This window comes from Erpetoichthys calabaricus, chromosome 2 (genome assembly GCF_900747795.2).
Source record: "Erpetoichthys calabaricus chromosome 2, fErpCal1.3, whole genome shotgun sequence".
Lineage (NCBI taxonomy): Eukaryota > Metazoa > Chordata > Cladistia > Polypteriformes > Polypteridae > Erpetoichthys > Erpetoichthys calabaricus.
In genome coordinates, this window is record NC_041395.2 from 209,460,141 (window position 1) to 209,487,860 (window position 27,720).

At 40.4% G+C, this 27,720-nt stretch overlaps 1 protein-coding gene across 5 annotated transcripts in view; it reads left to right on the plus strand.

The window, feature by feature from the left end:
• The first annotated feature begins 531 nt into the window (after window positions 1-531).
• rusc1 (RUN and SH3 domain containing 1) overlaps window positions 532-27,720 on the plus strand; it is a 35,737-nt gene continuing 8,548 nt past the window's right edge. Inside the window, exons 1-8 of one of the 5 annotated variants that reach the window (XM_051923064.1) lie at window positions 532-677; window positions 3,284-6,458; window positions 9,314-9,883; window positions 15,203-15,316; window positions 20,427-20,503; window positions 20,592-20,766; window positions 25,097-25,202; window positions 26,559-26,605. In XM_051923064.1, coding sequence (XP_051779024.1) covers window positions 4,109-6,458; window positions 9,314-9,883; window positions 15,203-15,316; window positions 20,427-20,503; window positions 20,592-20,766; window positions 25,097-25,202; window positions 26,559-26,605 — 3,439 coding nt within the window. In that variant the 5' untranslated portion in view covers window positions 532-677; window positions 3,284-4,108. The remainder of the gene's footprint in view (window positions 678-3,283; window positions 6,459-9,313; window positions 9,884-15,202; window positions 15,317-20,426; window positions 20,504-20,591; window positions 20,767-25,096; window positions 25,203-26,558; window positions 26,606-27,720) is intronic. The other 4 variants (XM_051923065.1, XM_051923066.1, XM_051923067.1 and 1 more) reach the window with 4 other exon arrangements.

Below are 27,720 nucleotides of genomic sequence, written 5' to 3' on the forward strand. Positions count from 1 at the left end.
AGACTTACCAGAAAGTTAAAAATATGTTGCTCTTATTCAGACCCAAGAGGAGGACCTATATTGATTTGAACTCCTGGATGGTCTGACTAACTGGTCAGTTGTGAAATTCATGTGGCTAGTCCCTGCAGGCGGTCAGTGAGGAAAGTCAAGGGTTAGGATTTCCACTGCTGATAAAAGCTGGTTTTATTACATTGAGACTGACCGCACCCATTAGCTTCAGTGTAAGAAGAAAGGTAGACAGATGAATAAGCATGTGAACTAGAAATAAACACAGAATATTACTGAATACATACAATTATTATATGTTCATTTTGAAAATATTCTGTCTATATATACGCATTTACAGTATCTGCATAAGTGTCCCCCCAGAGATCCTATTTTTATTTTGTTCACAGTCCAAGTATGCAGTCATTCTTCAGAAACATATCTGCATTTGCCCTGAGTATGAGTTCAGGAATTTGTGTGCCCTGCAATGAAGTGATGTCTGTTCAGGACTGTTTCCTAATTTACTTCCGTTGCTTCCATGATGTAGCTCTAATTGTTTGATAGTGTGCACTGGAGAAAGCAGGCCCAGAAAATGGAGATATAGATGGATGGGGATTAAAGATAGGCCATTCTTAGAGTGACACTTTTGTAAAGCCCACTCTCCCAAGAGTCCTTTACATCAGATGCTGGAGGTGTGCCATGTATTTGATCTTTTTTTTAACATGCCAGTACATTGTGGAAATAGCAATAAAAGTTGTAGCATTTACTGCTAAAGTAGTAGGAGCCTATTTATTCTCTTTTTTTCATTGGTAAAGAGATTCCCTTTCTAAGATTCCATATGAGGGTCAGTCTGTAGGAAATGATCCAGTTGTTAAAATAATTTAAAAAATGAAAATGCTTTTTTTTCTTAATTGTGTGTAAACTTCAAACAAACAGCTAAAAATCATCTTTATGAATTCAGTATTATTAAAGATGACCAGCCCAGCCTCCTTTAGTCAAAGTGGGTTTAAAACTGGCTGACATTTTATACCAAGGATGGAGGATCGCAGTGGCTGCAGGCTTTCTTTCCTGCCACTTTCCTGATTAGTGACCAATTTCTGCTGCAAAGTGACTTCGTGTCTTGTTCAAAAAGCAGACGCCAAAAGCCCCTACTATAAACCCTGAACTTAAGGTTCGTGGGGGTAAGGCCAGGTACACCAGGGTCCCTAATCTTAAAATTTAGATTAGGTACCTAATCTTAAAATAGTGTAAGGGTGCCTAATCTTAAAGTTCAACCCTGGTGTATACTGATGGTGTCCGCTTTTTAAACAAGACCCGTGACTTCTTTTGTCTTGATTTTAATTGACTCGCTTTTTGAGACTCAAACCCCTTAATTGTTTCTTTATTCCTTCACTAGCAGACAAACAAAAATGCCATGTAAAGCAAGGCAACAGATGACCAGCAAAGTCAGGAACTCAAACTCCAGCCAATTTAACTCAAAGCCAATCCTTAATTAGAAGCTGATTCTTGTTGTGAATTAAACCCGTTATTTAATTCCATGGCATGTTGGTGCTTTCATTTTTCCACAGCAGACATTTTCCTGAGGGCACTGTCATAATATTTTGTGGACCAGAGTAGATTGATATTTCCCAGATCTTTCACTTTTCTTTATTTTCCAATATTGCATAACTGCACAGGTTAACTGTTGGCTCACTTTGCGTCTCATTATTGTTTGATTGCTAATTAAGGAAAAAAAAACAGTTAAGGGAGCTAAGTCTTAAAAAGCATATCAGATCAAATTAAAAAGAATTGATTAGCATCAAAATTTGGGCACTAATTAAGAAAATGGTTGGAATGAGAATATGTAGCCACTACAACCCTCCAGGAGCTGAGTTGGACAACCTTTTTCTATACCAACCAAAATACAACATATTAGGGAGAGATTTTGATAGTTAGTGAATCTCTTGTTTAGCAAATCTTTTTTTTTAATTTGCAGTATAATGCTAAGGCAGGCCTCTGAATTTATGGTCGGGGTCAAACAAAAGTTTCCGTCCATTCATGTAGTTTATGAGACTGTGGGCTCTTGTTCAGAAAGCGGACGCTACTTGGTTGTTTCACACAGGCGTCACTTGGTTGTTTCACAATAATTAAGATTAGGTATATAAATAGTTTTCACATTTCTGTTATCATTTTAGCCCTAAAATAGTGACTTAACATCAGGGACCTATTTTATTGACCTTAAGGTTAGTGTTTGGGTGAGGGGAAGGCCGACTCAAGTGGCATCCGCTTTCTGAACAAGACCCAGACTGTTTTTTTTTAAATAGATAGATAGATAGATAGATAGATACTTTATTAATCCCAAGGGGAAATTCACATACTCCAGCAGCAGCATACTGATACAAAAAACAATATTAAATTAAAGAGTAATAAAAATGCAGGTAAAAACAGACAATAACTTTGAATAATGTTAATGTTTACCCCCCCGGGTGGAATTGAAGAGTCGCATAGTTTGGGGGAGGAGTGATCTCCTCAGTCTGTCAGTGGAGCAGGACAGTGACAGCAGTCTGCCGCTGAAGCTGCTCCTCTGTCTGGAGATGATACTGTTTAGTGGGTGCAGTGGATTCTCCATAATTGATAGGAGCCTGCTGAGCGCCCATCGCTCTGCCACGGATGTCAAACTGTCCAGCTTCATGCCTACAATAGAGCCTGCTTTCCTCACCAGTTTGTCCAGGCGTGAGGCATCCTTCTTCTTTATGCTGCCTCCCCAGCACACCACCGCATAGAAGAGGGCGCTCGCCACAACCATCTGATAGAACATCTGCAGCATCTTATTGCAGATGTTGAAGGACAGCAGTCTTCTAAGGAAGTATAGCCTTAATTAATAATTAATCAATTTAATAAAAGGCGGTGGGAAATTGATGCACAACCTGGTAGCACTAAAAACAAGGCAGAAATGAGTCCTGAACAGGACACCTGTCTTTATAATAAAAACATGACTCACATGCCCAGTGGGCCAATTTAAGGTTACCAGTTAAACTCACATAAATATTTTTGGGATGTGGTAATAAAGTAAAGCACCTACTGCAAACCTATCTAGTCATAAGAGAAACAAGCATAACACTTCACAGTGACAGGGTCAGGAATCAAACCCAGGTCTATAATACTGTAGCAGCTGCACCCCCATTGACATGCAGCAGATCTTCCAGTCATTTTAAGCTCTTTTAGTAGCAGTTTCTCTATAAGGTGCTTTAAAATAGTGCTCACTCTAAAAGGTATTATATAACCTAAAGTTTAACTTTTTTTATCTTCCTTTTGGCAGGTGGTGTGAAGGAAGACTACATTTGTTTATCCCTGCACCTTCGCTGGCAAGTTAAGCCCTTTATGATAATTTTTCTGCCAAAATAGCAAAAAGTAAGAGGCTGACTTTCACATTACATTGAACTGAGTATCACTGTGGCTCTCAAAGCAAGTAGTTGGACGGTATTCAAGTTTGTTCTGTTCAGAGGTCATTTCTAAAAACTATTACATCACCTAATTTGAAATGGCATGCATACAGATTTTAGAATACAGTATAACTCTATCCAGACTATGGCTTGCAGTGTAAGATACTTCAACCTACAAAATGCCATACTGTAATGTGAAGTGCTGAGCTCAGAATTGTGGAGAACCCCATTTACAGCATAGCATCCTGCCAGCAGTTATCTAAAGCACATCACTGTCAAGTCTGTAGCTTGTGAGATATTCTTGTTACTAGTATAGAATATTATTGCGTGCATTACCTTCCTGTTCACTCTGTTGTACAGTATTAACAAGCTATCCCCTATAATAAGTGGTGCACACCCTTTCAAGCTAACAGTTTTCAGACATTAATGTACAGCACTACCTGGCTTGTATTGTACATAGTAATAGTATGAGTGTAGCATTTAAATTACACCTCAGACTTGAAAAGTTAAAGTTTCACCAAAAATAATGTCCAGTGAACGGGGATCTTTTTAAAATCTGCATCTGTCAGGTTACAATTTTAACCACCAACAATAAGCATCACTATAGTCATTTTGTAAAACAGCGGAGCAGATGCAACTTCAGAAGCTTTGCCACTGAATTTTTTTTACAGTCCTTACAATTGTTTATTTTAGCATTCATCATGATCTCATCCCTGGCCAACCTTTTTTCTTCTACAAATTTAACTAAGTCTCAAATACTGGACAATCATAAATGGGGAGAGATGGAAATGAGAAAGACTGCTGCAACTGGCATCCAGGGGGCTTCAGAAACAAACAAATCTGACAGCAGTGCTGCTCCGGTTCTATGGCAAACACTAAACCCAGGTGCGTGCCAGGAAGACAAGAGTGATATGATGAATGAGGGGGCCCAGAAATGTGTGCAACTGCTTGTAGGTGAAAATGCCAAGAACCCCATCACACTAAGACAGAGTTGCTCCCACTGCCTGATTGATACAGGATGCGTGGAGCGAGGTCAGTGCTTTCAGGACAGTAGGAATGGTAATCAGTTAGCTGACATAGAAGGACAGGTAGCCGAAGAACTCGATGCAAATTGTAATGAACCGTCCAAGGTATGCTTATGTTGCCAAAAACATGACGTTGCAGACAACGGTAATTTTCACCTTAGCAAAGAGATAAAGGAAGATACCGAATTAGCAGAAGAGCATAGTCTATCAAGGAAAAAAGGGCATCGAGGGTTGGCACCCCCCTCAAGCACAGACAGACTGTTATCACCAATGGAATTCAGGCTTTCGGCATCCAGTTGTTCTTCTATTAGTAGTTGCTCCGACTTTGAGACAGATGTCAGTCCTGAATTACATCTGCATTGTTCCCAAGATAACGTCGGAATGATTAACAACCTTTCACCTGATGTACAGCAGCAGCCACACATTGTTCCACTAGATGATGAGATGAATACTGAGTTTTTGGGAAGTCAAGTCAAGCAGATGATAGATACCATGATGCCATGTTCCCCTGATGAAGGTTATCCATCTGGGCACTGCTCCCAGTCCTCTTCATTTCCAGAGCTGGCAGAAGATGAGGCAATTGAGAATGGGGAGTTATTGGATTCTTTGGCTGGCAGCCCTGAAGAAGTAAATGAGGTGAATATTCATTCATCCTCCGGAATGTCTTCAAGCGGAGCTTCACCCTGCTCAGACCAAGAGTGTTCTCCCAGGACCAGCAACAGCAAAATTCAGGTTCAATGTCCAGATTCCTCCAAATGTTTCTTTGATTACCAGACTCAAGTGCAACCACTTTCTGGCTTTCTGGACACTTCCAAGAACACTCCAAAAAATGTTGCTGTAAAAAATTCAAGTTGTGAATTGCTGCAGTGGAACGATATTAGGTCAAAAATGGACAGGCTGGTTAGTGAGGACAAATCTGGGAACACGAGTCAGTCTGGAAGGACATCTTTCTTGGATTTTTCCTCCTCTTCATGTACAGAAACAACATCTAAGACTAACAATAGTACAGATCCTGCCACTGTCCAAAGCAAACGTTCTCACAATTGGGAAAAAGAATTGGACCCAAATTCCAATATGGTTTCAAAAAATCACTCTTTAAGGAATGTGGACAGATCGGCACTGACCTTAAATTTTAATCCACAGCAACCTCAAGGTATAGCAACAGATGCGGATTGTGAAAGGAAATTAGCTGTAACTGATCCATGGGCCTGCTGGGCAGATGTCTTGGGTGGTAAAGAAGATGATAAGGATGAAGAGAAATCCAGTGTTCTGAAGCCCATCGGAGGTTATGTGGATCGTCTCTTAGGCCAACGACCGCCATTGCTAGACTGCTGCACAGGCAGTTGTGAAATACGCAAGAATGTGACCTCGTTCCATGAAATGGCTAGACGAAGGAAACGTGCTGCAAATCAGAACTCTTTGAATAATGAAAGAGCAGATTGGCTCATTATCTTTTCACCGGACACTGAATTTCCTCCAAAGTCATTTAGCACTGGCTTGGGGGGGTCTGACCAAGCAACAGTAGAAGAAAGTCCACAAAAATGCTCTGACCAAGGAGGTTCTAAGGTCACCACATTTAAAGAGCTACGATATAAAAGTAAGCAGCCCCATAGTTCGGCAAACACTTCTGGATTGACCTTTTGTGACAAAAATGAGAGGGAGAGCCTTGCACATCTGAATGCGTCAAATCAAGGGTTAAACAACCTACCCCCCAATAACTGGATGTCCAGTCAGTCCAAAACAGAAAATGATAGTATTCCACTCTGCTTTGAACCAAAAACATGCACTAACGTCCAGAAGCCCCCTGCAGGATTGTATCTCCAAAGTCAGTCACAGTCGCCACTAGTTCGGAAGTCATCCCGGTCAACACTGCAGCCAATTGCTGAAGGGGTCGGAGAAGGAGATGTTAACCCAGTGAAGATGGGAACATCCACCAGCGAAAACAGTTTTCTGGCATCAGGATGTGACCCACTGGTGGACCGCGGGACTGCTGATGGCGCAAGGAGTAAGGACCATTCAGCTACAGGTGAGGCATTTAAACTTATCTTTCATTGTAATGCAACTGGCTCTTAGAACTTGCTTAGAACGCAACTGATGGATGAATGTCCTTGATCCAAACCTATTATGTGGTACTTACTTCCACATTGGTTTGTTTTAGCTCTTGATGGCATTATAAATTGCATTGAGTTGTCTACATTTGCATGGTTTGTAGGGCTGGGTGGCTTACAGTCCACATGAAAGGTTCTCAGAATCACTCTGATCCAATTTGTATGGCCCTAAGAGAGAATGACAGTATTATTTTCTCATTAAATGGATCTCTCATTTATTTGTCACAATGATATGCTGTGCTTGTTCTGTACTGTATCTTCATTTTACTCCTTTTTTGTGTAATGTATTTCTTACCATTTGTATCTCTAGTGCCCTTTTGTTTTTTCCTTTATGCTGTATGGACATCTTGCCTAGGCAGACAGTGGTAATGGTAAATGTGCTGGGTTAGGGTCAATCTGAGACAGACTGTTATAGATTTATAGGTTTATTGGATCATTATTGTGATTAGACTCCTTGTTTTTGATACTTTTAAATATTGCAGTTAAGTACAATTTATAGTGCATTTTGTGAAACATCCATTGAATTATCCCAGGATTGTCTTAGGTAGGGAACATATTCTAACATATTTTTAAATCTCCAGAGCTATTGTAAATGGCACCCACTAGCAAAAGATTAAAAGCCCACAGTGATGGCAATATGGCTACAGAGGGGACAGAGAGTGATCCACCCTATGTAATAAGAGGTGGGCAATGTGCTCTAAGGCATATTGTATACTGTATGTTTCCTGTATTGTGTGTGTTTCCATGATTGTGTCATATGTGCATTTTTGCCTGTTATTTTCATAGAATTTTTGAATGTTTCAAAGATGCCCCGGTCACATTCTGCATTTCAAATAACTGACTTATATTGTTTAAGTAGGAGTGCTTTGGGATGGATTTCAACATAAAAGTCAATACTTCAAAATGTTTGTTTGGCAGTCTTTCATTTTCATTGCCCAGGTAGTGAAATCCTTTATGTGTTGTTTTTCTATACAATGGCCCATATCAATAGTGCTTTATTTTAATTTAGATAGAGTAGACAGATATACTGTACATATATATTAAAGCTCTTTAAATGATGTTTTAACTTTCACACAGCCCTTATTTGTTAGACAGTATTTCCATGAAGAGACATTTTGTGTTCTTGTTGTCCTGGAAACCATTTATTTGGAAGTCATAAGAGTAGTGGGAATAGTCCTACAGTCACCCCAGGGCAATCTTATGAGGCGCGATGCAGATACTGAAGCATTGCAAAATGCAAGGTAAGATAGACCACTGGGCTCAAACTAAGTTGCTGAGCCTTTGTTACTTAGTAGAACCCAGAAGGGGTTCAGTGTTTTAGTTCATGAGACATCACATTTATCAGGAAGATCTGATCCATCTTTCACTCTTTTCTAAGTTTAGAGTTTTAATCTCCCCTGAAAAAAATCAGTTATGGAAAATAGATGAATATGAACAAAAATTTCAATGGAACAGAGAACTTCCATAATGGAAAACTTGACAACCTGACAAAGAGCAGTGAAGTCACAGGTACTGTTTGTGTGTCATTGAATGCCTGTACTATCTCATCCTTGAAAGAGTCTATTGGGAACATGAAAGAGGTGTCATTAGAAAGCATAGCATTAATCTGTTTTATAAATCAAATGCCGCAAGATCCATACATACAAGCGTTTATTGGCATGTTAGCTGCCTGGAAATGTTCTGACAAGATACCCATCTTTGCATGAGGATATCACCCATAATGAGCACAACTTATGAGAAGCAAAGAGCAGACCCTAGCCATTCTGTAAATGATGTGCTTCATATCGACAGAAGGGAGGAGCTGTGGGTTGAATTGAGTAGATGTGGCAGAGGGCAATCTGGGGAGCTGGATACTGACTGACTGACTGATCCTTTAGTCAGCAGAGAAAGTCGCTGACACAGCCGAGGTTCACAGTCTGCACTGCGCAACCTGCAGTGCTTGCTCATTACATTGCCTCCCTGGCAGGGACCCTTCCAGCCCTGCAGAACTCATGTGGTACTTCCTCCCTCCCTCAGGATTGTGCTGCTGTTTGACTTTTGGTGTGATGGACCTTAAGAGTGTCTGCTTATTGTTGTCCTTGTTGACTTTCCTTCCTCTGTCAGGACTGCCATGGATAAATATGCCAGAATTTCCACCTACCGCCCTTTTCTACAGGCCTGTATTCGGTAGATTCTAGTCAATGCTGAACCGCTGTGTAGTGGCAAGACCACAGACATACTTTTTATAGGTCTTCTCAGCCAACTGTAATCCAAGTAAGCTATCGTAGTTCTACTCTGCAAGGCTGCAAGGTGGGGAGACGGGAACACTGTCTTGTATGAATACGCAGGTTTCAGGTGTCATCTTTACAGCTGCAGCATCCACGAGATCTTTTCACAGTCACTTTTGTGAATGTGCCATCTTTCTGTCATCTGTGTTAAGGTACTAACATAATCTTCCACTTTTTTCCACTCTCTCTCTCTATTTCTCTCTCTCTCTCTCTCTCTCTCTCTCCATCCCTGACCCATTTTCCTGCTGTGTACCTACCTGTGCTCCTGTGTGATTGAATGTCTCCCCTGCTGTGCTGCACCATTTGCTTTTTTGTGAACGCTTCCTGAAATTTCTTCTTCTACCTACTTGCCAACTGCCATCCTTCTTTTTTCTCCTATACATTTTCCCCCTTTACACTTCCCTTTCATTCTTTTCCCCTTCTTCTCCAACCCTTCCCCATTTTCTGTTTCTTTTTTATTCTTTTTCATCCCCTGCTTTTCTTTTTACTCCTTGGGCTATCTGCAGGCACTGCTCCTATTCTGCCTCAGCAGCTTTCCCCTTACTTTCTGCACCAGTACCAGGGCAATGTCAGCCTGTCCTCTCTGCCATGTCGTCACCAGCGCCTGTTGTTTCACCACCACTTGGCCTCCACAGGAAGTCAGCTATTGTTTGGCACTGACTCTAATCCAGAACTCCCAGTTCTGGGGCCCAGGCCTTTTCTTTACTATGGACAGCTTGGGGAAGCCCTTTTTGGGGCTACTACACCTCCCTTTGACCTGTTCTCTCCTGATGATCCTCTGTTCCTTCCCCCAACTCCCCCCCGACTCTCTCCTGTAGGTGCCTATTCCCCTCCTCTAAGGTCATCCTTGCCCATTCTAGGTTCTGACCTAGCTAGTCTCTGCCAACCAATGTTCCCTCGCAGTTGCACCCTTCCCAGCCTAAAAACTGTCCACCTTTCTTCCCCGGACCCCTCATCAGCTCAGGACAGGACTGTCTGTAGAGATGCCACAGAAGGTAGCCACCCAGAAATGAGCGGAGAAGGCCAAGGGGACTGGGCATCAGTGTCTCCTTCTTCTACTAGATCATGTAAACAGCGTAAGAGTCTCCTTTATTTTTATCTACTATTTTCAAAGGTACTTAATTCATAAGGATGAGAGGTGTATATAGCATCTTGATTCATGTGAGAATTGGCACATCACTAGCAGCACAGGTATGTCCATAAAAGTGGGTGTTTCATTTACACTAATAAGTGAACAGAGGTTTATTTGAAACAAAGCTTTGGTTCATATGATCTTTATGTTTCGAGGAGCTTTTGTTCACCAGTTTGTTTATTTATTTTCATTGCATGAACTGGAACGATTTAAAAACTACAATGACTTGACGTTGTGGGGTTAAACTAAGGCCCACAATAACTAGGCATTGTGCAAAGTTTTGCATTTTACCAGTTGCTTTTGAACAGGTCATTTAATCTGCCTTTGAGTCACTGTTAAATTGTTTATCAGTATCTGCCAAGAAATTTGTCTCCACAGCACATTACAACAAAGTGAGAAATTAGAATATAAACAGCTTAAATCTAAATAACTGACATTTACCTGTGAATGACTATTAAAAAGCCTATTAGCACTAGGGTTAGAGTTTTTGTAATAAAATATGTTGATTTATGCCTAGAGAAAAAAATTAAAAACATTAAAACTTTGTCAGTCCCAATCCACAGATGTTGATGGTACTTTATGAATTATGGTATGGTTGATAGTGTTGGAGATATTACTGGGGGAAATTGCAACCCAGGTACTTCCTGCAACACACAACTTTTCTGCTGTGATTTTTGCAAAATATAAAAATATACATACTTACATAGTACAGGGTGATTCAAAAAGATTCATCCAATTTCAAAGTGCCATATTTTTACAACCGTGAGGCGCCTAGGAGCCAATCACATACCAATTGAAAGAGGGGTGTCATAGAGTTTCTGGCTCACACCAGAAGATGGCTCCCTTCAGTCTGCATGTAGATGGCGACCCCTGAGCAGAAAGCGTTTTGTGTTCTCCACTTCAATAAGAGTGACTATCGTGTTGATTTTGTCCATACAGCTGCAGGAGGTCATATTGAGCACTTGTAAAATCACATAATAAACTTTATGCTCACCTAAACCATTTACAATTTACTGCATTGTTCTGTAATGATTTACAAGTGAAATAAATCATTTTGAAATCGGATGAATCTTCTTGAATCACCCTGTACTTTATTGTCACAAGGTACAATTTTGCCTTTTGCTTAAGAACTATAGAAATATTATAACATACCATAACAACAACAACAGTGACCCTCAAACACACACAAGAATTACAAAAACGAACATAAAAAAAAACCTCTGACTTGGCTAAAGATAAGAGAGCAGTCACAGTGAGCCAATATAGAGGCATATTGCTATAGGTGTATGAAGGAGCCCCAGTAGGGATTCTTGATACACTACTGATGAATACTTTGGCTAAAAGCACCCAATAATAGTTACTCTGAGAGAGGGTAAGTGGCACAATGGTCATCTGTTTTGTCTTCATTCTGTCCTTTGCCACAACCTCCAGAGGTTTGAGACTGCCTCATATTAATAAGCCTGCCTTTTTATTCAACTTATTGATTCGATGGGCCTCTCTTGAAGTGATGTTACCAGCCAAGCATATTAAAGTGTAGAAAATTACACTGGCAATCACGGAATTGTAGAATATGTATAGGATGTCACTACACACATTAAAGGAGCACAGTCTTCTAAGAACAAGGAGCCTGCTCTGCCCTTCCTATATAGTTAGTGTGTGTCAGTAGACCAGTCCAGTTTGTCACTGATTTGGACCCCTCAAGTACTTGTACTAGTGTGCTACCTCCACATACACTCCCTGAATAGTGACCAAGTATTAAGACTCTTTGGTGCTGCAAACGTCAGTAACCAGTACCTTGGCTTTGTCTACCTGACTCCTATATTCTGTCTCACCCACCGTAGTCAATACACCCCATCTGTGCAGAGTCATTGGGGATTTCTGTAAATAACATGACCTGGTATTATATTTATGGTCTAAGGTGTATAGGGTAAACAGACAAAATGACCAGATATTTTCCTGTAGTACTCAAGTGTTGCTCACATCCACAATCCTTGAACCTCAAACTCTGGTCTGCTAGAAGATAGTCTATTATCCAGGATACCTTAAGCTCATTCCTAAACCTACTCCTTAACAGGGATAGCTTGATGGTATTGAAGGCACTGGAGAAGTCAAAAAACATAATCCTCACAGTGCTGGCAGCTTTGTAAAGATAATGGAGAACACAATTAGGATAGTTTGTCAATAGAGAAGAGACTCAGTTATACAGAATTATATGACTGTCAATTGTTTGTCTGGTAGTAGTCAGGAAATAAAGAGGCATATTGCATAACTGAGGAAAATCTGTGACAGGCAATCATTAGAATGCCTTTTAAAAGCGGGCCAAAATAACTGCCTCAGGGACACTAGGATTGACAAACATTATATATGGTGGGAACAAAAGAGTTGCACTGAACTGTCCATGAAAAATGTCCACACATTATCAACACAATATGATAAAATATTGTATTTATATTGGAATGTCATTATGGGTCCATTTACTGTATTTGCTAATCTGAGGCCCACTGCAATGACAACGCACTAACAGTTCCATTTGGTTTAGCTTATTTTTGGTTTTGACAGAAGAATGACAAATTAAAAAAAACACACATTAGTGCAATGTTAAGATGAAAATAGGTCTGTAACAAACATTGCATGTTGAATATGGCAATATTGTAGTTCTTAAATTTTTAAGATCATGTGGCAACAAAACAAAAATACTTTTTCCCTCCATTATCAAACTTGTTTAATCCAGTTCAGGGTCATGAGAGTTGGAGGCTATCCTGGCAGCACTGAACAAAATACAAAAATAAAACCCATTTGTAATAATTAAATTAAATATGGACATTACAAGTTTTCTTACCACATTTTACAACATTCTAGTTGGAACTGATGGAACAGGGCAGGTGTTTCAGTCATTAGTGAATTGGTAGGTGAAAGGAATTTTATGCAGTAACCCAGTAATACTTGACCTAGAGGCTGACCACTCAATGTATAATTTTATGATGTTTATATATTGTTATATAAATCCATAGCTTCTATCAATGCATAGCAAACAATAACTAATGATTTAGATTTCTTACTGAGCAGATTAGATATTCTAAATGAATAAAGAAGTTTAATTGTTTATGCATTACTACAGAGTTTAGTAATTTGAACAGACATTATGAAGGAATTTTCAATACAGTGAACCTAGGGCGGATCTGCTATCAGAATGTTCTGGGTGCATGCCCAGGGGCATGTGACGGCAAATAGCCTCCACTCGATGAAACACTGTACTGTAGTAACTGGGCATCAAAATGACTGTGGCAGAGAACTCTCCCTAACACCCACTCAATGAAATGATCAAGTATCCAGGAGTCGGAATAGCCAAGGGAACCTGCCGAAAGATGCAACTCAGTCCTGCACCAATGTCAAGAGTGAGAAATACCATACGCTGCATTGTTAAAAGAATGATCATCTCTCTGTTAAGTAGCTTAGTGACGCAGTGGCCTGTGAGGTTCTTAATCCGGCGTTGAGTGAATCAGTGCAGTGGTAAACCTGAAATATTTGTTCCATGCATACTTTCTCTTACATAGCATTCTAAGAGACTGTTATCATCTTTACGCCATGATGAATATCTTTTAACTTTAACCAGCCTTTTCTTAAGAAGATCTGATTCATTTATGCCTTGTGCCTGAGGTTCTCAGAAATATCAAGTCCCAATGCTATTAACATAGCATGTTGTACTGCTTCCTATATTCACTGGTGAAAACAAGCCCAGAAGAAAGGTAACTGAATAATTTATCTGAAACAGTTGAATATTCTGTATATTTAAATCCTACCTGTAATAATGGTTGAAACAGTGCTAAGTCACAGTGAGTGACAACTATAAAGGCGTAGTTTTGTGTCCCAGCCCCAGGTACTGTCTGCGAGGACTTAGTATGGTCTCTCTGTACCTTCATGGGTTTTTCCTCCTGCACTCTAAGAAATATTAACCGTCAACTCTAAACTGACCCTGTGTGTGTACCCTGTGATAGACTGGCACCCTCTTCAGGGGTGCAAATAGGTGGAAGCAGAGGATTGCTAATTTTCAAATGACAATGACTGTCTACCATTCCTGGCGGACTAAAGTACAGGTCTCAGTCTTCAAGGGGGATTGGTCATAGCAGATATTGCTCTGTCTTTAAAGGGGATGGCTGTAAGTATACAGTACTGCTGACTGAGCTGCGTCACTACAGGTCCAAAAAAACAAAAAAATTGGATACCCACTTCAAAACAACTCTCTGACCCTCAGCATCATTTATTCCTACCTAGTGCTCAGTGCTGCCAGTTTAGGCTCCACCTCCTCATAACATTGAACTGGATTAGCAGTGAATGCATACACGGACATCTGATAATGATGATAATATGTGTGATTGTGGTTTGGAGCTGTCAAAACTGTGGAAAGCTACTCCTTTTAACTTTAGCAGAGACAAACACAGGTTTAAAAAACTGCTGTGGGTGTTTGTCACAATGTTCAGAAATGTATAGTACAGTGTATAATGAATGGCTACTAGAGGGCCGATTTAAGAATGCCAAACTCTCATAAGTACAAGAAATATGTTGTGTTAGGCCTCATATTTTATTTTGTTTTGGTATCTAACATGTTCGCCTCAAAATATCTAAAATCACTTTGCATTTAAAAGAGATGTGATTATTTATAAGAATCAATCCGAGCCATCTGCTTTACAGATTTCCAGCGCCGCCACACGTCGGTAAGTGACACGGTCCTAGATGGAATCACGGAGACATTCAAAGCCAAAGTTGTAAACGACTGTAATATAAAGACTGTCACTCTAGCGCCACGCCCCATTTTGAGTCAGGTGTGCATAAAGTGCGGGAAGTGAACACTCTCGTTTGCACCGTTGGTAGACGCACAGCAGGTACACGCGCACAGTCGTGGCATATTTAACGAATGGGATCGTGTAGATACATTGAAGAAGCCTCAGTATTCAAAAGGCTGTGCTCCCTAGGTTATGAAGTTGCCTTGGGTGGTGTTTTAGTGTAAAACGTAGGGAGAAGCGAAAGTGAAAGCGCCGAACGCTTACGTGTCAGCAGGCCGCTGAGCCTAGCCGCTGACATCCTCCTGGTGCGCGGACGCAGAATGACTCAGCCTCACGCAGCCACTCGTGTGCGGAGGCAAAACAGACTTTCGTGACTGTCCTCTTTCTGTCCTTTTGGGAGCTGATAGTTCAAGCAGAGGAACTGTAGGTACGCGTCCAGTTTTTTTTGTGCATTAACCTAAATTTCCTTTCTCTGTCCTTAGCAGCAGTGCGCAGCCTTTCTTTCGCCGGCTCGCTACACGCTGGAGATGCTTGGATGGCCCAGTACGCCAGGACCTCTCTGTTGGAGCAGGAGGTGTGCCTTCAGCAAAAGAGAGGTAAAGGTACTGAACCGAACAGCCTTGGGGGCACTCTACGAATGACCCTTGCCTAGCAGGGCGTGGGATACGAAAGCCCTCCCTTCATTGGTTTTCTGAAGCACGAGTGGCTGCGAAAATAGAGGCAAACGGGGCTTAAGTGGAGTGAGTTGTAGCCTTTAGGTGCCCTAAGAAGGATAATGATTTGCCCCCATTGCAGTTATTACTGAGGTATCCTTTAAAACATAAACATCATGTACAACACATGGGAATCTAATTTACATATACACATCCAAAGGATAGATATGTCACCACAGACAGAACCACAAGTTATAGGGAAAATGTACATTTTTCAATAACACAACTCTTTTATTGGGACCTAAATGCAAAATATCTAAAATTGTGAAAAATGTGTAAGTTGGCAAAACAAAGCCAACAAAACAATACAGTATTTACAGTATAAACAATAGTAGTCATGGTACCAAAATAATACCTACACTGCAAAAAATGAAATCTAAGCAAGTGGAAAAGTATTTATATGATGACATTAAATCTTGTTTTCCTTATTGTAAGAATTATTGACTTATAATAATCCGTATTTACAGTTGTTTAGCTTACTTTAAGAAATCTTGTCAAGTAAGTTTTGCTTACCCCATTGGCAGATTTTTTTGCTAAATAAAAGCAAAGCAGCACCCATTTAAAGTTTTTTTTGTCTAGTTTTTGCATACGATTTTTTTTGCATTTTTTCCACTTAGAATAAATCATCAAGTAAAGATCAGCATGGAATGGTCTAAGTACTTCCATGTAAATTTTAGTTTAAGATACCCCAGGAAATCAGTCAACAGAAGATTAGACAATACAATACAACTGATTGTACTGTATAAAAATACTGTGTTCCATTTACTTGGGATGTCAGAGCTGGGAATGACATCACACCTGAGTTGACTACGTTCCTGTAAAACGTTAGGAAAACCAATACAGATGCATCTAGGAAAACCATTGTTGTGCTTAGTCTTTCAAAATACAGACAACTACCGAACAACACATTATGGATTATTTTGTGCATCCGAACACCATATCAGCATGTCCACAGATACTGTAGAAGTTGGATTGTACTCTGTGTACATTGTGATTTAATGATATACAAATAGAACAGAAGTGCTAATAAACAGTACAACACTACAGCTTTCCCTTAATGTTGATGGGAAGTGCAGGCATCTTGGATTTTAAGGGCAGGGTTGGTGAGGCTGTCACGGTTTTCCGAGTAGGAAATCTGACTTGTGGAGATGTTCCAGTTGAAACTACTTCCCAGTCCAAATGTAACACAGCATAATATACAGTCAAGTACATTACGTTTTATATTTATTATGTACACAAATAAATGCAGGGCTTGAAGTGGGCTGGTCAGTTTTTAGCACTTGCATACTGGCAGTGTTTGCTTCATACTGGTAGTATTTTCCAGCGTGCTAACTCACATTATGCATCTCCATGCCACAACCCCTCACCAAACTTTGATTAGTTGGCCTTCTCTTCCCGTGTTTGAAACTCCAAGTGGGACTCCTTTCTGCCATGTTCTTGGAATGACTGTCAGTCGGTGTTTAGCAGAAATAGAAACTAAAGCTTCCCAGTCTGGAATTTAATAAACTAGTCTTAAATATAAAAGTACCATCACTTATGTACAGTATATCCTCTTCAGGCACTGAATAAATGTACAGTAAAATAAACAGGAATTGAATCAAGTAAACACCTTCAATTATATTGAATTTGAAATGAATCACATTGGGTCAAATAAAGTAAACCAAGTTGAATAGATAGATTGATACAAGGATGGCTTAATGCTTCTGTCCATGTCGGCCTTTATAGATCTAGTTCTCTGTGTGTGATTTTTTTTTGTTTGTTCATTTATTTCTCTTCATCATTCAGCACTTGAACTAGTACAGCAAGCAAGCAGTCATTTTATCTTCACTTTTAAAGTTCTTTGGGTGTGTAAGTGTGCTTGTATGCAAGCATGTGCTTGTGTGTGCGTACATGTATATTTAGAATATAATGTGTACCTCAAAAACTGCTCATGCAAAAACTTTGCAAATCAACAAGCCTGGTTCCATGACTAAATGGAGCTGACTGCAGAAAAACAAATTCTAGATTAATTAAGCAATTTCCACAGCAGTTACTGTTGGACATAGATCAAACCATTTTTGAAGTATCTAGAGATAAGTACTGGGCCCAACTGGACAAAAACAATAGGTCTGGGGCCTAGTTGTTTGAAAAAGATAGGTCAATTTTTTCAGAAGTTATCATTGTTCACAAGTCTCAGAATTATGGACAGATATCTTGAAAACCACTCATTCAAAATTTTTATATCTTTGTTAGAATGTAGTCTGCTTGGAGTGCCACACAACATGAAACTTCTTCTGAAGAAAATTGTAATTCTAAATGAAAAATCAGTTTCAGTTTTCCACAAACACTATGATAAAATCAACTTTTATCAACGTTTTGAACATCGCAGAATCAGAATATGACCTTAAATCTATAGTGAGTTTTTGACTCCACTGCCAAACTTTAATTTATATGGAAGTAAAAAGGAATTAATAAATAACACAATTATGTTAACAGCTGGGGCTGAGGTGGTGCAAGAACAGTGAGTTGTGCCAGTTATATGTGCACAGGATAAACCATTAGGAAAAACTTTTTTTTTTATTTATTTTTTTTTTATTACTTACCTCTTGTTGTTTGTAGCAATGGAGAAGAACATTTTTTATTTCATGTTTTTAAAGAGAATGGAGATAAATAAATTTTTGATACAATGGTAGGAGAGGCCAATATTTAATAATGAAAAACAAAATTAAAACATCCATAGAATATAATCGTAAGTTGTTCATGTTACATAATCTGTGTCAGTTATCCAGTCATATGCTAACAGTATCCAAAATGCTTACAGTCTTTTGTAAAATATTGTTAAATAAATACAGAAAATCACAGTTGTGCAGTTCAAAATCTGGATCCCATTTGAGTGGGATCCTTTAATATAATTTTTGGGTCATTTTTTATTTTATTTGTTAAATAGGATCTGCTGTCACTTTAGCAAATACTGGATGTGAATCCCTTCTGTGTATCATATACTGTATGGTCTATTTTCTAATACACTGCAGTACATGGACAAAGTATTGGGACACACCTCTTAATTATTGAATTCAGTTATTTCAATCAGACCCATTGTCACAGGTGTATAAAATCAAGCACCTAGTCATGCAGTCTACATTTATAAATACAAGTGAAACAAAATGGGTCACTCTGAAGAGTTCAGTGACTTCAAGTATGGTACTGTGACAGTATGCCCCCTTTTCAATAAGACAGTTCGAGAAATTTCATCACTGCTGGATATTCCACAGTCAACTGTAAATTATATTATTGGAAAGTGGAAACGCTTAGGAACAACAGCAACTCAGCCATGAAGCGGAAGACACAAAGTCAGAGAGCTGGGTCAGTGACTGCTATGGTGTGTAAAAGTCACCAAGACTCTGCTGATTCCATAGCTAAAGAATTCTAAACTTCCACTGGCATTAATGTAAGCACAAAAACTGTGCGGCAGGAGCTTCATGGGATGGGTTTCCATGGCTGAGCCACTGCATGCATTCCTGACATCACCAAGTCCAATGCCAAGCATCAGATCGAGTGGTGGAAACGTTTGGTGGTCACATGGGCAAGTCTGTGTTTGCCGGATGCCGGGAGACTGTTACCTGCCTGACTGCACTGTGTCGGTTGTGAAGTTTGGTGGAGGAGGGATAATGGTGTAGGGCTGTTTTTCAGGGTTTGGGCTAGGCTCCTTACTTCCAGTGAAGGGCAATATTAATGATTCAACATTACATTTTGGGCAACACTATGCTTTCAACTAGGCAGAAACAGTTTGGGGAAGTCCCTTTTCTATTCCAGCATGACTATGCTCCAGTGCACAAAGCAATGTTCATAAAGACATGGTTGGATGAGTTTGGTGTGGAAGAACTTGACTGGCCCGCACAGAGCCATGACCTCAACCCCATCAAACACCTTTGGCATTAACTGGAATGGAGATTTATTTATGTCATGTAATTTTTACATCCACTGGTAGATCGAGCATTGATGTCAAGAAAGCCCTATTTGCAGCTTATTTTTATTTTATTAAATTTTACTTATTTATTAATGGTGATGCAATTAAAATTCTGAAACTTTTCTGTATGCCTGCAGATAATAAGGTTTTCAAACAACACAGTTATCCTGAATTTTGATTGAATTTAATTAGGCAAACTCAAATTACATCTTTTATCATTTTAGTATAGAGATACTATAATTCAGGCACTACTAAGCAATTTGATTTTTGGCTTGGTTTCTGTTTGTTTGGATTTTGTCCATGTGAAACCCCTCCCCCACTGCCTGAGTATCCACACAATTAAGTAATATTTAAATTAGTTTGACTTGCAGCTCAAAATGGTCCCAGTGTGTGCATGTGTGTGTGTTTCTGTTTTATTATGCTCTTGTACCTCAGCCAGGTTTGGTTTCTGCCTTGTACTTAGTACTGCTAGGATAGGATCCATCTTCTCATACTTCTGTAATAGAAAATATGAATTAATAACTGTATAGACCATATACCCAAAGATGTTAAAATAATTACATCCTTATAATGTTATGGTTATTTTCATAATGTTTCTTATTTATTGTAGCCATTTTTAAAACATAAATTGACTTGTCAAATGTGATGCTCCATTTAACTTAGCGTCTAGTTTCCCTGTGGGACAGGCTAATTTTGCATGTTTACCTGTATTTAAAATGCAGTTTTTAAAGACGGGATGAATTAATATTTGGAGTCTGTTTCCTTCTTTCATCTCTTTTACACATTTATTGACTTGAAGACTCATGAGTTCGTGGCAGCTGAGTTAAAGGTCTGTCATTTTCACAGTGCCTTCATTCAAACTATTGTGTTTTTCCATAGAATCCTTAAGCTCATGGTGTGAAAGTCACAGAGGATATGAACTTCAGTGTGGAGTTTGACTTTTTGTTAGTTCTTTTTGTTTTGTTCCCAGCTGTTGTTTTACTCTGTGGTAAAGTGTTGTCTTACTGATCTGACATTTCTAACTTGACCTGTCATGTGCCTATACAGCTCTGGTTGGTGCAGTCAGTGCAGCGGTGGAGGAGATAGTGTCTCATTTCAGCTCTTCTCGGACACTCGTACAGAAGGTTGGTAAATATTGTAGCAAACAAAGTACTAATTCTTGTGTTTTCTCCTCCTGCTCTCTGACTATCTGAATGACTCTCTCTGTCTAAGGCTCAGTCTGGAGACAGCAGATTGAACCCGTCTCTGGCTCGCGTGGTCCTCCAGTCCTTATGTCCTGCTCTATGCTGCTTGTTGTCAGATGGCTTGAGGCCGTACCTGAGTGACATCATTGTGGGACGTAGAAAAAATTCACCATGGGGATTGGTTGAAGCTTCCACTCAGCCAGGTGATGTATCTGTGAATAAAAAACCTAGAATATTGCACTGATTTCTGTTATTCATTGATTGCTGTTTTAGTCTTGAGTCACTAATAAACACAGATTGTGGATAATAGGCTATTATCACATCTTCTGTATTACAGTACATGTGGACTTTCTTCAGAATTGAAGATCCACCGTTCCTGTTAATAGATAGATAGATAGATAGATAGATAGATAGATAGATAGATAGATAGATAGATAGATAGATAGATAGATACTTTATTAATCCCGATGGGAAATTCACATTCTTCAGCAGCAGCATACTGATACAATAAATAATATTAAATTAAAGAATGATAATAATACAGGTGAAAAAAACAGACAATAACTATGTATAATGTTAAATATTAACGTTTACCCCCCCTGGTGGAATTAAAGAGTCGCATAGTTTGGGGGAGGAACGATCTCCTCAATCTGTCTGTGGAGCAGGACAGTGACAGCAGTCTGTCGCTGAAGCTGCTCTTCTGTCTGGAGATGACATTATTTAGTGGATGCAGTGGATTCTCCATAATTGATAGGAGCCTGCTGAGCGCCCTTCGCTCTGCCACAGATGTTAAACTGTCCAGCTCCATGCCAACAATAGAGCCTGCCTTCCTCACCAGTTTGTCCAGGCGTGAGGCGTCTTTCCTCTTAATGCTGCCTCCCCAGCACACCACTGCGTAGAAGAGGGCGCTCGCCACAACTGTTTGATAGAACATCTGCAGCATCTTATTGCAGATGTTGAAGGAAGCCAGCCTTCTAAGGAAGTTATAACCGGCTTTGTCCTTTCTTGCACAGCGCATCAGTATTGGCAGTCCAGTCTAATTTATCATCCAGCTGCACTCCCAGATATTTATAGGTCTGCACCATCTGTACACAGTCACCTTTGATGATCACTGGGTCTATGAGGGGTCTGGGCCTCCTAAAATCCACCACCAGCTCCTTGGTTTTGCTGGTGTTCAGGTGTAGGTGGTTTGAGTCGGACCATTTAACAAAGTCATTGATTAGGTCCCTATACTCCTCCTCCAGCCCATTCCTGATACAGCCCACGATAGCAGTGTCATCAGCGAACTTTTGCACATGGCAGGACTCCGAGTTGTATTGGAAGTCCGATGTATATAGGCTGAACAGGACCGGAGAAAGTACAGTCCCTTGTGGCGCTCCTGTGTTGCTGACCACAATGTCAGACGTGCAGTTCCCAAGACGCACATACTGAGGTCTGTCTTTAAGATAGTCCACGATCCATGCCACTAGGTATGAATCTAATCCCATGTCTGTCAGCTTGTCCCTAAGGAGCAGAGGTTGGATTGTGTTGAAGGCGCTAGAGAAGTCTAGAAACATAATTCTTACAGCACCACTGCCTCTGTCCAAGTGAGAGAGGGATCGTTGTAGCATATAGATGATGGCATCTTCCGCTCCCACCTTCTCCTGATATGCAAACTGCAGAGGGTCAAGGGCGTGTTGAACCTGTGGCCTAAGGTGGTGAAGCAGCAGCCTCTCCATGGTCTTCATCACATGTGATGTCAGAGCAACAGGCCGAAAGTCATTCAGCTCACTAGGATGTGATACCTTTGGGACTGGGGTGATACAAGATGTTTTCCAAAGCCTCGGGACTCTCCCCTGTTCCAGGCTCAGGTTGAAGATGCGCTGTAGAGGACCCCCCAGCTCCGATGCACAGACCTTCAGCAGTCGTGGCGATACTCCATCTGGACCCGCTGCTTTGCTGGCACGAAGTCTCCTCAGCTCTCTGCTCACTTGCGCTGTTGTTATTATGGGTGGGGATGTTTTTCCTATGCTGGTATCAGCAGAAGGATGTGTGGAGGGTGCAGTACTCCGAGGTGAGAGTGGGTTAGGGTGGTCAAACCTGTTAAAAAAGTTGTTCATTTGGTTTGCTCTCTTCACGTCTCTCTCAATGGTGGTACCCCCGCTTCGAGCTGCAGCCCAGTGATGATCTTCATCCCATCCCACACTTCCTTCATGCTGTTATTCTGCAACTTCTGCTCCAGCTTTCTCCTGTACTGCTCCTTCGCCGCCCTGGAGTTGGACTCGGAGTTCCTTCTGCACGCGCTTGAGCTCATGCTGATCACCATCTTTAAAAGCCCTTTTCTTCTGATTCAAAAGGCCCTTGATGTCACTTGTAATCCATGGCTTGTTGTTAGCATAGCAGCGTACTGTTCTTACTGGAACTACAATGTCCATACAGAAGTTGATGTAGTCAGTAGTGCAGTCAACAACTTCCTCAATGTTCTCATTATGAGATCCCTGCAGGATATCCCAGTCTGTAGTTCCAAAAAGTTCTCTCAGAGTATTCTCAGCCTCCAGGGTCCACTTCCTGAATGATCGTGTGGTTGTAGGTAGGACTCTAACTTTTGGTTTATAGTGAGGCTGAAGCTGAACCAGGTTATGATCTCCTTTCCCAAGCGCAGGCAGCGGGGTGGCGCTGTATGCGTCTTTAACGTTTGCATACAGTAAATCAATAGTCTTATTTCCCCGGGTGTTACAGTCCACATACTTAGAGAATGCAGGCAATGTTTTGTCCAGCGTCACATGGTTAAAGTCTCCAGCGATTAGCACAAGCGCCTCAGGGTGCTGCGTTTGTAACTTAGCAACAGCGGAATGGATGATGTCACTCGCTGACTCCACGTCTGCCCGAGGAGGAATGTATACAATAACAACAATGACATGTCCAAACTCTCTGGGCAAATAGTAGGGACGTAAACTTACGGCCAACAGTTCGATATCCCTGCAGCAAGTGGAGATTTTGACGTTAACATGTCCAGAGTGACACCACCGTGTATTAACATAGAGAGCGAGTCCTCCTCCTTTGTGCTTCCCACAGGTACTTGCATCTCTGTCCGCTCTAACTGTGCTAAACCCGGGTAGCTCCACGTTGGCATCTGGGATGGTGTTATTTAGCCACGTTTCACAGAAACACAACAAACTGCATTCTCTGTAGGTCCTTACATTTTTCACCAGCGCAGCCAGTTCGTCGATCTTATTTGAGATTGAGTTTACATTCCCCAGAATCACAGAAGGCACCGAAGGCTTGAAACGCCACTTTCTCGCAAGCCGCTTCTTTTTTAGCTTAGTGCCGGCTCTGCTGCCACGATACCGCCTTCTTACCTCGTCGGGTAAATATGGAACCACACCGGCACTGGCATTTGTTCTCAGCGCCCGAAGTTGAGTACTTGAATAGGCGAGTCTCGGCGTGTTAAAATCCATGCCCACGTTGTAAAAGTAAGTGTGTCCAGGGAAGGAATCCACATAAAATAAAGTGGTAGGAGTGATCAATAAATAAAAATAGAAAAATAAAAGTAGAAAAGTACACATACATATACAGTCATACACGGAGCTGCTGAAAAGGCTGCCACTCACGGCGGCGCCGGATGAACAAACCATGTGCATGTCTTTGTATTGTGCAGTTTATTTAATGTCAAACAGTGATGTCATCTGTTTTTATCCATCCATCTATACTTTTCTTAATCCAGTTTAGAGTTATGGGGCTAAAGCTTGTCCCTGCAGCGTTGTTTGCATGTCTGGAATGGAGTACCAATCCATCTCAAGGCATGTTCAATCACCCACATTGAGTCACCAATTAACCTAACCAGCACTCACTATGTGCATCTTGTCAGTGGTGGCCCTCCAGTGATTAGGTACCTTCTCTGTAATGAGGGTTTGATTTTAGTAGAGACCGAAAATAACAGGAAAAATTAATGCGTCTTATTTCAATGACTTAGTATGTCATGCACAGAATCATAAGCTTTTCAAAGTTCTTTTGTATTACTCAAACTCTGGTTTACCTCGTGGCCTGGGGGTACTTTGTACAATCTTGTATCCTTTAGGGATTTCAGTGTTCACATGCAGCACAAGTAAGTGCTCGAAGTTTAAAAGTCTATGTTATGGGTTGCAATGATGTCCCATCCAGTCCAGTCGTATACACATTGATGCTGGAATAGGCTGCAGTATCCAGTGTCTCTAAAATGCAAGAAATGGAAATTGAATTAAACTATTTAAATATTTCAAAACGTTTTCAAATAAAAATTAATCACATACATCTTCAAACAATATTTTATTTTATGATTTTGAATAAACATGTACTGCCCTGCATGTGGGAGCAACCCAGACTTTAAACTCATTACAGGCTTAATTTCTTTATATACCAATTATATGTCAAGAACACAGGTATTGCCTAGCATCTAAATATGAGTCCTTAATAGTGAGTACCATTGTACTGCAGACCCAGTTATTTGAAGTTAGTATTTCTTGCTGTTGGTAGGTTGATTGAATTGGCTTATGATGCCTTCCTCTGCTCATACAGGTCCTTGTACACAAGCACTGTATTCTCTGTATTGTCGGCTTGGGCAGCTGCCTCAGCTTTGCAACTCTACAAAGAAGTTCAACGCTTTCATCTTTGGCCTACTCAAGTAAGCTTCATTTTCACCTTTCTAAATGCCTTTCATTGCAGTATTCAGTTGCTTTAGCTAGAGAAATGTGGAGATTTTTGTAAACGTTGCCCCACATTTTCTTTTGTGCAGGCTGTAGACTTAGGTAATCAACATGCTGAGACTCATTTGTGAAATTAGTAGTTTCTAAAAATTAAGAAAGAACTGGAGATTTTCATTAGTGAGTTGTGGAAGATCAACTTCAATTTTCAAACCAGGCTGACCCTGTGTAGCCCCACATTTATATTGTCTTCACTTGAGCTTGGTTTCAGTAAATTCACCTACTCCTTTTAGATATGTGTTAAAGTGCAGCTGTCCAGAAATATTGATGGGTCAGTTTTAATCTACAGTTTTTGAACATTAATAATTTGTGCCTATAATGAAGGAGAACAACTGAATACTTTATATTTGCTAAAAAACAAAATATTACATGAAAAAGTGGTGCTTTTTACTCAGCAGGTCTGCCAGCATATTTCTTTCTACTCATTTTAGCAGGTTTGTGATTTTGATCCAGTACACCCAAATCTTCAGGATCCTTCTTTGAACCTGATATTGGTAGAATAAACTTTTGTCTATGTATCAAAACACTCTCTCTCTCACTGACCTCTCCCAGAACTAGTGAGGCTTTCTAATAAAATCTCCTTTGCAATAATTTAATGTTTCTCACTGTGGCTCGAAGACCTCTCCTGGGGTCACTAATGGAGTCAGCTAAAGCCACACCAGGCTAAATCTCCCTTTAGTGACTCCTGATGTTCATACACCTTCTATTTAGGGACTGGGTGCTGCCTCCCATCTAGAAGTTGACTGGTGTTTTGCCAGTTTTCTTGGATTTCAGCTTTGAAAGGGTAATAACATGGTTCCATTTCTCTCAGCTATGGGCCGTGTGCTGTATCCTAAATGTCAGAAGTTAGTATGCCTCCTTGGAAGCCTCCCATGATCTTTTTATGTCAAGTAGAGGGTAATGTGAACCCACTTTATATCAGTAAGGAAAAACCAAGACTGAGGGAGCATGTCTGTTTGCTTTAAGGATAATCTTCTGTCTCTTTGATTCTCTTGAGCTGTTACCTTTCAAGACAACACTCGTAACAGGCTGTGCTTCACCTCTAGTAACACCTAACATGTATGCCAGTATAATTCTTTCTGGAAACCTGCAGCATGCCCATTTACAAGTACTGTGTATGATTTCATGATCAGGTGCTCTCCAAAATAGCACTGGCCTTAATTGCTTGCATTTTTAAGCCTTTTTTTGGAATTTGTGATATACAGTATTTAATTGAATAGGTACATATTCCTATATATTTTTCTCATTCTGTTTTTCTTTGTGTTCACTTTCTGCAGTCTAAAGCTCCTGGATTTCTGGATTTCACACCTCCGGGGATGTGAAGGTAGGAATTTCATCTTCCAGTTTTTTGTGCAGATATTACTGTAATCTATATTTTACATGACTTTCTTTAGAACTGGCAGTTGGTTAGATATTTGTACCGTAAGCTTTGAAAAAGCAGAGCTGGCAGAAATTCAGTCCCAGTGACCTGTGTGGTCCTGTAATACATCTAGACCACATTTCAAAAGTGAGCTGTCCACAGCCTGTGGGACCCATGTGAGACATGGCTGGTCACAGTTTTCAAACAGAGGCAGATGTTCAAGCAAAGTGAAATGTCAGTTTTACAGTCAGTCATTAGATAAATAAGAATAACTTGAATTGAGCTGAATAACAGCAAAGTCTAGTAGCAGTCAAATTTGTCTTTATATGTTTATTCTCAGAAGAATTTGTACAGGAGTTTAACATATCCATCCATCCATTATCCAACCCGCTGAATCCGAATACAGGGTCACGGGGGTTTGCTGGAGCCAATCCCAGCCAACATAGGGCACAAGGCAGGAACCAATCCCAGGCAGGGTGCCAACCCACCACAGGGCACACACAAACACACCCACACACCAAGCACACACTAGGGCCAATTTAGAATCGCCAATCCACCCAACCTGCATGTCTTAGGACCATGGGAGGAAACCCACGCAGACACGGGGAGAACATGCAAACTCCACGCCGGGAGGACCCGGGAAGCGAACCCGGGTCTCTTAACTGCGTGGCAGCAGCGCTACCACTGCGCCACCGTGCCGCCCAGTTTAACATGTAAAATACAAATTCTATATATTGGCATTGAAATGCTTAATACTGTATATTGTAAATAAAAAGAGGCAGGTCTAATGTCTGTTTTCACAGTTATATTAATGCAGACAAGAGATTCTGTCATCCTTTTGTTTTTTTTTTACTTAAGTTTACTCAGCAAACGTGCATTTTCATTCTTCTTTCCTGCACCATTCTTTGTACATGAGGTAAAAAGCCAACCTTGACGTGATGCCATCACTGTCATTAATTTGTATTACAGTATTTTCTTATTAATATTTATTGAATATTTACACTATATTTATTTGTTTATAACCTGTTTAAATCACTAAGTCTTCCATTTGTTTTTTTACCTACTTTATCCAGTTTTGT